The 15779-nt window shown below is 39.9% G+C and overlaps 1 protein-coding gene across 1 annotated transcript in view; it reads left to right on the forward strand.

The window, feature by feature from the left end:
* LOC127657522 (SNF-related serine/threonine-protein kinase-like) overlaps positions 1–15779 on the forward strand; it is a 73681-nt gene that overhangs the window by 1938 nt on the left and 55964 nt on the right. Inside the window, exon 2 of the mRNA XM_052146357.1 lies at positions 12217–12935. Coding sequence (XP_052002317.1) covers positions 12347–12935 — 589 coding nt within the window. The 5' untranslated portion in view covers positions 12217–12346. The remainder of the gene's footprint in view (positions 1–12216; positions 12936–15779) is intronic.

The following is a 15779-nucleotide window of genomic DNA, read 5'->3' on the forward strand; positions in this document are numbered from 1 at the left end:
CTGAATTAAAAATATATATATATATATATATATATATATATATATATATATATATATACATATATACATTTTTTAATTATTATTTTTTTTTCCATTTATAAAAGTATTTAATTCAATTTGGACAAAAAGTCATATTGCGATTATTTTGAAAAAAGTGCAGCGCCGACCAGTACACAGTAATGCAAAAAGATGACAGTTTCTAAAAAAAAAAACAACGTAAACATAACATACTATGAGATAGTGATCTATGCACATAGCAGTTATTGGGGTAGCAGACAGTTATAAAGTGACAGTAATTAAAGTGCAACTCAGGACACGTGTGTGTGTGTGTGTGTGTGTGTGTGTGTGTGTGTGTGTGTCAAACCAGTCTCTGAGTATTGAGGAGTCTGATGGCTGGGGGTAAGAAGCTGTTACACAGTCTGGCCGTGAGGGCCCGAATGCTTCGGTACCTCTTGCCAGACGGCAGGAGGGTAAAGAGTTTGTGTGAGCGGTGTGTGGGGTCGTCCACAATGCTGGTTGCTTTGCGGATACAGTGTTTTTTTGTAAATGTCTTTGATGGAGGGAAGAGAGACCCCAATGATCTTCTCAGCTGTCCTCACTATCCTCTGCAGGGCTTTGCGGTCCGAAACGGTGCAAGTCCCAAACCAGGCAGTGATGCAGCTGCTCAGGATGCTCTCAATAGTCCCTCTATAGAATGTAGTGAGGATGGGGGGTGGGAGATGTGCTTTCCTCAGCCTTCGAAGAAAGTAGAGACGCTGCTGGGCTTTCTTGGTGATAGAGCTGGTGTTGAGGGACCAGGTGAGGTTCTCCGCCAGGTGAACACCAAGGAATTTGGTGCTCTTGATGATCTCCACAGAGGAGCCGTCGATGTTCAGCAGAGTGTGTTCACCTTGTGCTCTCCTAAAGTCAACAACCATCTCTTTTGTTTTGTCCACATTCAGAGACAGATTGTTGGCTCTACACCAGTCCGTCAGCCGCTGCACCTCCTCTCTGTATGGTGACTCGTCGTTCTTGCTGATGAGACCCACCACGGTCGTGTCATCGGCGAACTTGACGATGTGGTTCGAGCTGTGCATTGCTGCAAAGTCGTGAGTCAGCAGAGTGAACAGCAGTGGACTGAGCACACAGCCCTGGGGGGCCCCAGTGCTCAGTGTGGTGGTGGTGGAGATGCTGTTCCCGATCCGGACTGACTGAGGTCTCCCAGTCAGGAAGTCCAGGATCCAGTTGCAGAGGGAGGTGTCCAGGTCTAGCAGGTTCAGCTTTCCAATCAGGTGCTGGGGAATGATTGTGTAGAATGCTGAGCTGAAATCTATGAACAGCATTCGAACGTATGAGTCCTTATTGTCTAGGTGGGTGAGGGCCAGATGGAGGGTTGTGGCGATGGCATTGTCCGTTGAACGGTTTGAACGGTACACAAACTGCAGTGGGTCTAGTGAGGGGGGCAGCTGGCTCTTTATGTGCCTCATGACGAGCCTCTCGAAGCACTTCATGATGATGGGTGTAAGTGTGACGGGACGGTAGTCGTTGAGGCAAGACACTGAAGACTTCTTTGGCATGGGGATGATGGTGGTGGCCTTGAAGCACGTTGGAGCAGCGCGCTGCTCAGAGAGATGTTGAAGATGTCGGTAAGAACATCTGCTAGCTGGTCTGCACATCCTCTGAGCACTCTGCCAGGAATGTTGTCTGGTCCAGCAGCCTTCCGTGGGTTGACTCTACGTAGAGTTTTCCTCACATCTGCCGTGGTAAGACAGAGCACCTGGTCGTTGGGAGGAGGCGTGGTCTTCCTCGCCATCACGTCGTTCTGCACTTCAAACCGAGCATAGAAGTCGTTCAGCGCATCTGGAAGGGAGGCATCTTTGTCACAGGCAACTGATGTTGTCCTGTAGTTGGTGATGGCCTGGATGCCATGCCACATGCGCCTTGTGTCACCGCTGTCCTGGAAGTGACTGTGGATTCTCTGGGCGTGTGCGCGCTTTGCCTCTCTGATTGCCCGTGACAGTTTGGCCCTAGCTGTTCTTAGGGCTGCATTATTGCCTGCTCTGAAGGCGGAGTCTCGGGACCTCAGCAGCGTGCGCACCTCCGCAGTCATCCACGGCTTCTGGTTGGAGCGTGTGGTGATGGTCTTGGAGAAAGTGACATCATCAATGTACTTGCTGATGTAGCTGGTCACTGATGCTGTGTATTCCTCCAAGTTGGTAGAATCCCCATATGTTGCAGCCTCCCTGAACATGTGCCAGTCAGTACACTCAAAACAGTCCTGAAGAGCAGAGATGCTCCTGCTGGCCAGGTTTTCACCTGCTTCTGAAGCGGTTTTGTGCATCTGACGAGCGGTCTGTATGCTGGAATTAACATAACAGAGATGTGGTCTGAGTAGCCGAGGTCTACCAACTAAAAAAACACTCATTTAAAAATAGAAAATGCTTGTTGGGACTACTCCATGTATCCCTACATGGAATTCATCTTCTATTTAATAAAAAAAATATATAATAATGTTCAATGTTGATATCACTCACTTTAAAACTAAACCCAAAACAACTGCAGCACAATAGATTACAATAGCCAGGGCATTTACCTTATTCTGATGACTTGCACTGAATGGAATCAGACAGTTTTGCCTAATCCGGGCAGTAGCATCGCAATTTCGCGCTCTGTTCTCAGAAGCCCTTGGATGGCGCGTATGCGCAAACCTAGTTGAAATGGCAACTGAATAAACAAAAATCACGCCTGGTCAATATTTACTTGTCAAGTGCAAGTCAGACAGAAACTAAAAGAAGGAAAGGCATGATATTTATTTTTATTAAAATTTAACGAAAGTACATAAAAATTTTGTGCGATCTACCAGCATTGCCTTTGCGATCGACTGGTAGATCGCGATCGTCGTATTGGGCACCCCTGGTCTAGGCCTTCAGTGCAAATCATGCTATTAAGAAAACACAGTTTCACAATGAATAAGACACTATGCCTTTGGGCATCATACATTATGTTACAGCTAACTAATAATACCAATTTACATTTTAAAAACACATCCACGCATGAAAGCCAGACCTTTAAACGACACTTAATGCTCAAGCAAGCCTAATGTTAACTGCAGCATTACTTTTTTTGTGTGATATTAACGTCTCCCAAACAGACATTCAAAAATCATTATTTTTCATATGAATCTACCAGGGAGGTCTATAATACCTGGAAAAATCTGTCTAATAATATTTGCGATTTAAATGTTGCTTGCAATAAATGTCGTTTTGTCAGGGTACACGGTTATTCTGCGTTCCATTCAAGTTGGATGTGGGATATTGCTGCTTGATGCACTTTTCCTAGTAGGAAGTTGTAAAGTCCAACTTTCCGAGTTGAATGGAACGCAGTACTATTTTTCAAAACTTGATCCGACACTGAGTGCTCAAGCAGACTAATTTACACTTAGAAAACTCCTGATGATGCTATAACAATCAAAAAACACTTACCAATTTTCTTGAAGTGAAAATCAGTCCTCCTTTCCTGTTTAATAAATGAAGCATTCACACGGTCATGCAGAACATCTCGTGTTTGTAAATCCATATCTCTTTCTCAACTATACCATTAGTGATGACAGCTGATTCGTCAGACATCTTGATCTTACGCTTTATGCTCTTGAATTACGTACATCACTTAAAGCATGATTGCATCACTCAAGGCCAGCTTGAAGGCCTTGAACATGATATATCCTTAAGATCACACCCACCAAGAACAAATAATTCAAACTGATTGGCTGATGAATCTGACAAACTGACTTTAGTTGCTCATTCATTTGCACTGTTGAGGGATTCTGAAGAAATTCTGAAGGCTTGACGGGGTGGAGCTCAAACTCATGCTTCGGATTCAGGCATGCAATTTGTGAAACAGTTGTCACACTTTGCCTGTAAGCATCAAGGAATAAATTCTGACTAGAAAAACTTTTAGTTTTTCCACCAAACTTTTAGTTTTTCTCTATTTGTTTGTAGATTAATTAAAAGTGGAAAGCGATTATAAATATATGAAAAAAAGTGATTGAGAATGAAAGGATATAAAATATTTTAGTTTTTCAACTAACATATTAGTAATATGTTAGTTGCTGGCACTGAGAATTCACCACTGGTCAGATCCTTATAATGCAAGTAAAGTAAGGCTCATTGATGCACGTGGGGAGCGAAGTCTAACCCATCTGGTACGATCCCGCAGAAGAGCTACTGAAGCACAAATTGCTGAAAAACTTAATGCTGGCCATGATAGAAAGGTGTCAGAACACACAGTGCATTGCAGCTTGCTGCATATGGGGCTGCGTAGCTGCAGACTTGTCAGAGTGCCCATGTTGTACCCTGTCCACCTGCCGAAAGCACCTACAATGGGCACGTAAGCATCAGAACTGGACCATGGAGCAATGGAAGAAGGTGGCCTGGTCTGAAGAATCACATTTTCTTTTAGATCATGTGGCCTGCCTGGTGTTTGTCTTCCTGGGGAAGAGATGGCAGCAGGATTCATTCTGTGAAGAAGGCAGGACTGCAGAGGCAGTGTGGTGCTCTGGGCAATGCCCTGCTGGGAAACCTTGGGCCCTGGCATTCATATGGATGTGACACGTACCACCTCCCTGTTGCAGACCATGTACACCCCTTCATGGCAACGGTATTCCCTGATGGCAGTCACCTCTTTCAACAAGATAATGCGCCCTGCAACAATTGTTTAGGAATGGTTTGATGAACATGACAACAAGGTGTTGGTTGACTTGGTGTCCAAATTCCCCAGATCTCAATGTGATTGAGCATGTATGAGCATCTATCTACTTATAGAATTTAAAGTATCTGCTGCTTTGTGCCAGATACCACACCTTCAGAGGTCATGTGGAGTCCATGCCCCGATTGTTCAGAGCTGTTTTGGCGGCACGAGGGGGACCTACACAACATTAGCCAGGTGGTTTTAATGTTGTGGCTGATCTACCTACCATACCGGGGTAAAATTGATAGTTGATTAGTGTCACCTATTTTAAAGGTGTGAATATGCTAACTGCGATCATTCGCAATGTCTTTTTTTTTGTTTTTGTTGTGAAAGGGCCATGAAAGGGCGATCCGCTTCACACTAACGCTTCACGTAATTGTGGCCTCCAGTGTGAAAAGGCCTTAATATGTAGAAACTAACCATGCTGTGGTCTAGTGATGTAAAGCTGAGAGAAAGACTTAATCACAAGGCTTAGTCCTTAACCCTGTCCTCACTTCTATAATCAGAGAGACTGTACATTACACAACAGTTACAGGACATTCATGAACAGCCATATACTGGTAGATTTTTGCTGATGTGCTTTTGTAGCAGGAGTTCTCAAAAAAGGTGGAGCTGCTGGTGTGTACTAAGCTTATAATTGTATTCAGATTTAAGTGTTCTGGCATTGAATATTCAAGGTAGTGTTCACTGTGCAGCTGGGGTCATGTGAATCCATTACAGCAGCTTTGTAATTGGTGGCCAGCCAGTATTGGACATTAAAGTGAGATATGATTTATTTAGGCTGCACTGTTGGCCAAGCTGAAATCTGAAATGCTGTTTTGTGTTTTGTCTGTGGCTTTGTTAATTTTCCACCTCGGCTGTATACAGCTGGGTTTGAAGCATCTGGGCCTTCTTGTTTGGAAAAAATCCAGATTTTATAAGTGCATACACAAATATTATCCTCAGTATTCTCACCACTTGAATATGAGCTTGGTTATTAATATCAGAAATGATCAGCTGTTTATAATGACAACATAGTCATTAGTAGGGCTGTAACGATACACTCAGCTTACGATTCGTATCACGATACTGGGTTCACAATACAATACGTGTCACAATATTTTGAACAAAATTAAAAAATGAAACTGAAATTCAAATAACAGATTTATTTCCAAAGCATTAATCATTTTCAATAACTTTCTTTGTTGTATTTTAACCTTCTGTATGTAAATTAACAATTGTCTAGGTGTGTCACTGAACAATAAAACTGAATTTTAACATGGAATTAGAATTAAGATAGCTCAAACCTAATAGAGAAATTCTTAAAGCAGTAAAGGTGCAAAAATTAAAAACAAAACATTAAAACAAAGTGTTCTGTTCAAGTAAGTTCAACACAAACCGCTTGTGGGTTTGTTTAGGTTAAAGTTACAGTACACCAACATGCAAATGGAGTGACAAACAAGCACACAAATGCAAATACACAGGTTCTCAAACAATTACTAATGCATACATACCTGCTGTAATTGGTTCGAATTGTTCAACCGGAGGAAAACCTCTTCATGTTGTTCAGGGAGTAAGTGGGGTAACGATCAAAATCTGGGGTCCAAGGCAGTACTCTCTTGCAGATAATCCTGTTCCTCTGTGTATACGCTTGAGAGGTTTTGCAGGATGGCTGTCTTCATGTTGGCTATAGTTGCAGAGTATTTCTCGTCCAGTGTCATGCTCTGTTCAATCATGGATTTCAAGGGCACAATGAGGGACAGGGTGACGCTCTTTTCATCAGACAGGACAGTGGTGGCCTTTTTTTAGCGGTTTAAGAAGGTTTACTATTTCTTCGGCATCACCGATGTCGGTGCTATCCAGAGTATCGAGGTTGATGGGCATTCTTGCACACCTCTGTGCTCAAGGGCTGCCGTTATAGCAGCTTGTTGCTCTAGATAGCGTTCCAGCATTTCCATTGAGCTGTTCCATCGTGTAACAACATCCATGATAAGATTGTGATGCGATCTCAATCATCTTATACTTTGCCAAGAGCACCTGTTGCTGTGGCACTGCGGTGAAAGAAAGTCACGACTTTTCTCACGTGACCAAGCAAGCGACTGACACAGGTAACATGCAATCCTGCTTGCGATGCAAGATTCAATGTGTGCGAACCGAAATTGGAATTAACAATATGCAGTGCATTAATAAAAATTCATTTCACATGTTATTATTCAGAGGATCAAGTCACGAAAATTGGCTTTTTATAAAATGCGCTTTGCAGGTGATCTTGAGATTACACACACACACACACACACGCCGGTCTGATAAGCTTCTGGGTTTTTTGTATCTTTGCACAATAAAAGCATTTTGTTGGTTTGTATGGCTCCATCAAGAACGAAATACACAAAATTCAACAAATCAAAACGTTGCAAGTCAAGTCAATTTTATTTGTATAGCGCCTTTCACAACATACATCGTTTCAAAGCAGCTTTACAGAAGATCAGGCATTAACAGAAGATAAAACTGTAATGTCTGTAATGTCGATGAATTATCATTGTGTAATTGGATAAAATACGATTGTTAATAGTGTTTAAAAATAAGTAATTCAATAATAATTGTATTAATAACCCCAGTTATTGGCTAACATCATGAATATAAAGAAAATATTACTTGTGTATAGTGCAAGTCATGCTTTAAAATGATTAAACTAATTAAGTGTTACTTTAAACAGTGTTAAAACTAAATCTAAAAAAGATTTAGTATGAACTGTAAGATTAATGATTAATGCCTTTTGAAGTTCATCCTGGATTAACTGCAGAAGTTCACATAGATGCAATTGTCCTTGTTAATTGGCTGATGAAGGCTTTTGTTGGCAATTGATAGTCTATGTATTCCATTATAAGAGTGTAGTCCATCATTAGACTGAGGTGATGCTGGCAGAGATCAGTGAGGTGCATCACAGGCAATTTCGGTGAGGTTCGGTGTGGTCCATCCTAAATCCAAGGTTCAGACAATGGCATATGAAGTATCCCATGTCTTATGGTTGGAGTTGGCATCAGTTCATCCTCTGAAGTCCATCCTAATAGACAGAAGTGATGTTTGGCTGGCACTGGCTGCATTTAGTCATCGAACAGCGACACGTAGCAGTGGAGTCCAACATGAAGCTGGTCCTTTCCTGAGGTCTGGTGATCTTAGGGTAGGATTCCTGAGGTTGAGACAGGGAAACAAATAAAATAATATAAGCATAGATGTCATTCAATTTATTGCAAAATTATAGATCGTGGTCACTGTTTCTGGTTCCGGCAGACTAAACTATAACCTCCTAATTGTTATTTGAAGGATAAATTAGGAATATGCCTGGCTAAATAGATGAGTCTTTAGTCTAAACTTAAACTGAGGGAGTGTGTCTGCATCTCGAACAGTGTTAGGGAGACTATTCCATAGTTTAGGAGCCAAATATGAAAAGGATCTACCTCCTTTTGTGGATTTTGATATTCTAGGAACTATTAACAGGCCAGAATCGTAATGAACATGATGGAATATAGCATAATAGAAGGTCACTTAAGTACTGCGGAGCTAGACCATTCAAAGCTTTGTACGTAGTTAACAGAATTTTTAAATTAATATGAAATTTAACAGGTAGCCAATGTAACAATGATAAAATGGGGCTAATATGATCATATTTCTTGATTCTCATCAGCACTCTGGCTGCTGCATTTTTAACCAATTTAAGTTTATTTATTGATTTTGCTGGACATCCTCCCAGTAATGCATTACAATAGTCTTGAGGTCATGAACGCATTAATTAATTTTTTGGCATCAGCAACAGAGAGCATGTGCTGTAATTTAGCAATATTTCTTAGGTGAAGAATGCTGTTCTACAAACATTGGTAATTTTATCATTTTAAATATAGGACTTGTTTTACTGTAGATATAGATACTTGTCTGCCTCTTTCTTCCAGCTTCTTCACAAGGTCCTTTGCTGTTGTTCTGGGATTGATTTGCACATTTCACACCAAATTACGTTTATCTCTAGGAAACAGAATGCGTCTCCTTCCTGAGCAGTGTGATTGTTTATGCTTGCATACTATTGTTTGTACAGACTTGTGGAGGCCCACAATTGTTTTTCTTTTGGTCAATACCCAGCTTTATTCTTAATAATAATAATAATAATAGTGTTTCTTTCAAGTTTGTGGTTGAGCAACCTTATTAATTTTAGACTTTATCCCTTTCTGAAGAGTAACGTGAGAGTATTCTTGGAGATTTGGAGAATAAACAGGATGTTAGCAACATATGAAAATCATGGTAGCTCGCAGTGGAGTCATCTTAAGTGCTGACCTGAGGTTAATGCCACTGAAATTGCATCAGCACTTTTAGGAGGCAGCCACTCCTTTGAAGCACCAGCTTACTAGCCAGACTTGTAGCTTTTATTTTTCACGAACAAGAACAGATCATTACAAATCTATTATGCTCCATGTTGAATGCCCGTGGCAGTGCAACTACTCTGTAATGTTAAAGGAGTATTCGGATTTTCACTGTTATCTACTAAGGCTGGGTAAAAATCGTGACCACATTTACATGGACACCAAAAAGCAGTTTATTTTGAGAAAGCTGCTTAAAGGAATAGTTCACCCAAAAATGAAAATTTGCTGATAATTTGCTCACCCTCAGGCCATCATAGATGTATATGACCTTCTTCCTTCATCTGAAAAGGATTTAAGATTTTTAGGAAATTCCAAGTTTTTAGCTTCATCCAGTGCAAGTGAATGGGCACCAATTTTTGACAGTCCAAAAGCACACTTAGTCAGCATCAAAGTAATCCACACGACTCCCGCTGATCAAGTAATGTCTTCTGAAGTGAATCGATACTTTGTGTGAAAATCTAATCGCTAATTAAAACTTTATTAACTTAAAAAAATTGCTTCCTGTAAACACAGAATGCGTCCTGTCGCTGTTGTGTGACATCATCACGTTGGTGAGTTCACGCGAGAATTCAGAAGTTCCGCTCTGTTTACCACAGAGGAATGCACTTCACGCAAGCGTCAATTCATAGCTACAGAGTGCTGGTGGAAGCGTAGATTTAAAGTTAAAAGCATTTTAATAAGCAAATTGTTTTTCACACAAACGTATCGATTAACTTCAGAAGACATTACTTAATCTCCTGTCATGTCATGTGGATTACTTTGATGCTGCCTAAATATGCTTTTTGGACTGTCAAAAAAAGGTGACCATACACCTAAAAATCTTAAATCCTGTTCTGATGAAGAAAGAAGGTAATTGACATTTTGGATGGCCTGAGGGTAAATTATCACCATACTTAAATATTTGAGTGAACTATTCCTTTAAGGCTCAAAATCGGCGTATGCATAACCATGAGCTGTGTTAGCGGCTTTCACTTTACTCTATATATTTTGCTCGCTCAATAAGCAGCTTTCTTCACCACAACGTAATTTCCCTTTGATGCTTGTGTAAATAACAAACATAGCATACAGTACGTGGAAGACTTCTATATATGTCTGTTGCGTCGCTTTATTTCGAGGTATTCCAGAGATGTTGCTGTGTTTGTTTCCATTGCAATCCGTGCTGCAATTAGGGCTGGGTGATATAGCAAAAAAATTCTATCTAATTTTAAAAAAAACTTAAGGACGATTTACGATTTTCCTACATTTAAAGTTATTTTTCAATAAGTAACTCCAACATGATTCAAATAACATGTTCCTTATTAGAATGCCAGACAACCTGATTAGAAAAATCTTTTTCTATAATGTTTTTTCATTATAGAAAACAAAGGTGTATAAAAGAAATGCACAAAAAAGTCCAACACACAAAGTTGTCAACAGCATAAAAGTAAAATAAATAAAATCTAATTTATTTAAAATAACACTGATGTTCAGAAATAATAGTATAAAATAAGACAACAAAAAAATACCTCAAAGCCAATTTAGTTATTATTTTTATCTAAACAACGTCCATCTAGAAAGTTATCTTATATCTAGAAATAGTAATTTATCTAGAAAGTATTTTTAGTATATCAGTCTATTTGTATGTATAACCATAAATGCCTGCAAATAGAGTCCAGATATCATTAAAAATTCAGTGTATTTGAAAACGCAAGAAACAAAAAGCTCCGTTTAAAAAAATGACGTCTGTCAGTGCTGTGATCACGCAGCGCTTACGTTGGAGTATGCATCCGCGCATATTTCCACACATCAAGTGCTGTGAACATTTGTTTTTATCTTTTATATTCAGCCATTTGTAGATTGACAGTTTATCCAACTACAGTCTGCTAATATTTCATGCAATACCTCGATTTTATGATTTAAAAAAATTAAATGGTGTCAAAAACGTAAATTCAAATTAATCTAAAAAATTGGCCAGCTCTAGCTGCAATAGTGGGGTTTTCCTCTTACGTAAAACTCCAGGATTTGCACAAGGTACAAACTAGGGATGGGCATTTTTGAGTAATTTTATAGTAGAGTACTTAAACCTATAAAAATAACAAGTACCCAATTACTCATAAATTAATATGCATGTTAAAAATCACATGTGTGATGTGAAATTTATAATTAGTTTTATTTAAAAACGTTACCAAGAACAGTTTCAAAATAAGATGACTAAATCTATGCTTTTTTTTGGGACAAAAATTATATGAACAATATGCATTGTTAAATATTGAAAACAAAAAAAAGATTGAAAAATTAGAGCAAAAATATTTGCTCTCACCCAGAGTTTACATAGAAACCAATACTGATGGCATGAGGGTAATGTGCATACATAAACTCTGAGTCTACATAAAGGCTATCATTTTATCATTTCACATGTTATTATTCAGAAAAACCATTGGTGAATGTTTGCTTTTAAAATGTGCTCTGTCAGCATTCAGAGATTTCACAAACACTGGTCTGATCAGCTTCTGAGTTCGTTTTGCAGTTTCTTTCCACAAATAAAAGCAGATCCTCGTCCATTTGTTTGCATGACTTCAACAAGAACTGAAACTAAATAGAGTATAATTCAATAATAATAAAAATATCACAAGTATTGCCTTTTAATATAACTTGGCTTTGCTTTAGAAGCACAGATGCCATGATTTCTTCTCAGAACGAGTGCGAGTGCATGTATGCGAACGTACAAGGCATTGATTTGTATTGGTGTATATAAATTGGTATAGTTTATACATTTGTATTTGTTTTTCTCACTGTTCATCTAGAAATGTTGAATTCTTTCCACTATGTTGACTTGTTGTTGGTTTCCATTCTATGATGTTTGATATCTGTTCATGCACATTCCTTAAAAAATCCTGTAAGAATGGCACTTATGCATTTGCATGACCAAAATAAACCGTGTTGTTTAGCTTGAGAGCTAAAATTTTTACTGTAATTGCAATGGCCATTGGCCCACTTAGATTGTGAAGAGGGCCAAAGTGATATCAAGATAAACTGTAATCAATGTAAATAAAAAATTATGACATTGATTTATGGCTGATTATTTTGTAATGACTGATTGTTTTATTTTTATCTCTCTGATTAACAGGAACCTGCCATCATGGGTTTGCTGTTACCAGCCAATGTGCTGAAGTAGGCTGGATTTTCCCTCCGGTTTAAGCCCCACCCCTACCCCAGGGGCAACTCCCCCTTTCCGTCTCACCGGAGGACAAGCAATCATGGCAGGAATCAAACGTGGGTATGACGGTAAGATTGCCGGACTGTACGACCTGGACAAGACACTCGGTCGTGGCCATTTTGCCGTGGTTAAACTAGCGCGGCACGTCTTCACTGGCGAGAAAGTGGCGGTAAAGGTGATCGACAAGACCAAGCTTGACATGGCCGCGACTGGCCACCTCTTCCAGGAAGTCCGCTGTATGAAACTGGTCCAGCACCCCAATATCGTTCGGCTCTATGAGGTCATTGACACGCAGACCAAGCTCTACCTGATCTTGGAGCTTGGCGACGGAGGCGACATGTTCGATTACATCATGAAGCATGAGGAGGGACTGAATGAGGAGCTGGCGAAGAAATATTTTGCCCAGATCGTGCATGCCATCTCATACTGTCACCGTCTGCATGTTGTTCACCGTGACCTGAAGCCAGAGAACGTGGTGTTCTTTGAGAAACAGGGCCTCGTCAAGCTCACTGACTTTGGCTTCAGCAATAAGTTTCAGCCTGGAAAGAAGCTTACCACCAGCTGTGGCTCACTGGCTTACTCTGCCCCAGAGATCCTGCTGGGTGATGAGTATGATGCACCTGCTGTTGGTAAGTGTTTGTACTTGTGTAACTATGGAGTAATAGTAACTCCGCTTAGTTATTTAGACCCAAATGTGCAAATCAGAATATTCAAGGTGACCAAGGCATTTAACCAAGCACTGATTCTTTTTTAAACTTTTTCTAAACTATCGTATTGCTAGGAAAACTGTTTCTAAAGCACCAAGCCACAAGAGGGCATGCATTAGTGATTTTATACTTCAGAATGGGTTTTGGGTTTAAAAAAACTTTAAGGTGTCAAAACCATCAATGCTACAGGACTGATCAGCTGTCAACATGTCAGAACAGGAAATGTGTTTATACTTTTCCCTATCTATTCCCGTTGATGGGTAATCAGTCACATGACACCCTATCCCGGAACTGAGCGCCCTTGAGCAAAGATGGCAGCCTCCATTTCTCTACCTTCCTGGGAACCTAGTTGTTATTGTTTTGTTCTTTAAAAGTTAGGAAAGTAAAGGGTAATTAACTAAGAATGAATTACATAGACACTTTATTTGTTTAGGCTGTTTGTGTTGTTTTTAGCACCTGATTTACAAAATAAATTATGCAAATCAAGGAACTAGATTGACCCCCCAAATTGTACAATCTTGCAGCTGGGTTTTGAGTCCCAGGCTGTTTTGAATGCAGCAGACGGTCACTGCAGACATTCCCTATTCATTTTCAATGAGAGAGGCGGCATGTGGCAAAACCGAGGCATCTGTTGAAACGGTGCTGTTTTCCAAGCTTGTTCACGAGAATCCTGCTGCTATGTTGTGCACGACTGCTTGCAGTTCACACCACATAAGATAAAAATATTTTATCTCTCAGCGGCTGCCACTTGTCACTGACCAATCAGAGCTGAATTTATTCACAACAAATCAAACGACATTTAGCTTTTATGTAGTCAAAAGCAGCATGGAGTCGAATATACTCACTGCTGCTGAATTTCCTGAGCAATACAACATTTCTTTTAGCATTTATAGAGACATAAATAGGAAAACAGCCTCATGGAAAGTTGTGAGTGGACGAGTCTGTGTGCCAGGCAAGTTATTGGCAGAGTGTTTTGTGAATTTTTAATGTTCATTTGTAACCCTCCCATTTAAATTTTTGATGTGATGTTATTTGTACTATACCAATTTGCCAATACAAAGATGAAGTAACATGCAGTGTTTCTTTAGTCTTTAAAAAAATGCGGAACTCATCAAATGTGAAGGCAGGTGGCTAGACGCCATCAATATTTACAATTGCATTGCGTTTAGCCTTGATATTATAATTTTACTTTAAATTGCATATTACAATATTTACAGTTATTAAAAGTTTGTGGCATTTCAAGTAGTCACTTACATGAGAACTAATAAAATATTTACAGTAATCATCTCATAGATACAGACTCTGAGCTGAAGCAGTGGGTGGCATTATTGCTTTTCTACTGGTCTGTTTCACATCGCTTATGTGAATAGAAAACACCTGTACAAATGAGAAGCGGCAAGATCGCAAGCAAAGCCTGGCGCCGCACCGCAACATTTATTGTGGCAGCCAAGTAGCGCAGAGTTTTGGTGTTTGCACTAAACAAAACAAAGACAATAATTTAAATCGCCCAGCTGTATACAACCACAGGTTAACCTTCTGGTTAACCTGCATTGAGCTGGAAAAAAGTACAATAAGACCCAAAGTATACTTCAATTTTGACACAAACGGTCATCGCCTACTTACATTCCAATATGAGTCAGTCAAAGTATAAGAATATGTCTCTTCAAGAGTTTAAAGACTCAAAAAGATGTCTTTTGTATTCCTTCAGACTCGAGTTATACAAAGGCAGGTATCTCCTGAATTCCTCACACATGCGCTCTTGATGTGCAAAGCCACTATTGTTGTTTTTACCTTCGTCTCCTGTTATTTACCGGCAATTACATCTTCTAGCAATATTTTGTGATGGCAACGGCTCAAATGTGAGTATTGCCACCTTGTGGACCCACAATTTGTATTAATTTGCAAATAATTCCAGCCGCATGCGCATTCTGTGTGTTCAAATATGGGCAGTTAGAAAAATCGTGCTGTGCGCATTCTGTGCTCGATCACTCTGCTGACGACAAGAATTGCGTCACGCTTCTTGTCTGAGCGAAGTATACTTTGGGCTTAAAATGCTGCAACAACCAAATCAATTCACTTTGTCGCACTACCATGTACAAAAGTGTAACAGTAGGTGAAATTCTTGTGTGCATTTCCGAGCAACATAGCAGTCATGACAGTGACAAGACATATACCAATTATAATAAACAACATATTTACACAACTTAATTTACATATCAAATGTACACATACTTACACAACACAGTAATAATGTACAGTAAACAATACACACAATATAGAATACACATACAATAAAAATAAGAGTATATAAAAAATATACAGTAGATGTATTGTGGAGAATATAATTATGACAGTCCAGTGTGAGATATAAGATTAATAAAGTGCAGTGCTGATTATTGATCATGAGAGATCAAGTGTTCAAAATCTGATTGCTTGGGGGAAGAAGCTGTCATGTAGTCAGCTGGTGCGGGTCCTGATGCTGCGATACCGCCTGCCTGATGGTAGCAGTGAGAGCAGCCCATGACCCGGGTGGCTGGAGTCTCTGATCCTCTGAGCTTTTTTTCACACACCGCCTGTTTTATATATATATATATCCTGGAGGGAGGGAAGCTCACCTCTGATTATGTGTCTGGCAGTTTGCACTACACTTTGCAGGGCTTTGCGTTTGTGGGCGGTGCTATTGCTTTGTTTCCGCGGCCGGGCATCCCAGACAAAGGGCTCTGCTGGCGTGTTTGTAAACAGAGGGTCGGCATTGAGGAATTTGAA

This window comes from Xyrauchen texanus, chromosome 17 (genome assembly GCF_025860055.1).
Source record: "Xyrauchen texanus isolate HMW12.3.18 chromosome 17, RBS_HiC_50CHRs, whole genome shotgun sequence".
Classification (NCBI taxonomy): domain Eukaryota; kingdom Metazoa; phylum Chordata; class Actinopteri; order Cypriniformes; family Catostomidae; genus Xyrauchen; species Xyrauchen texanus.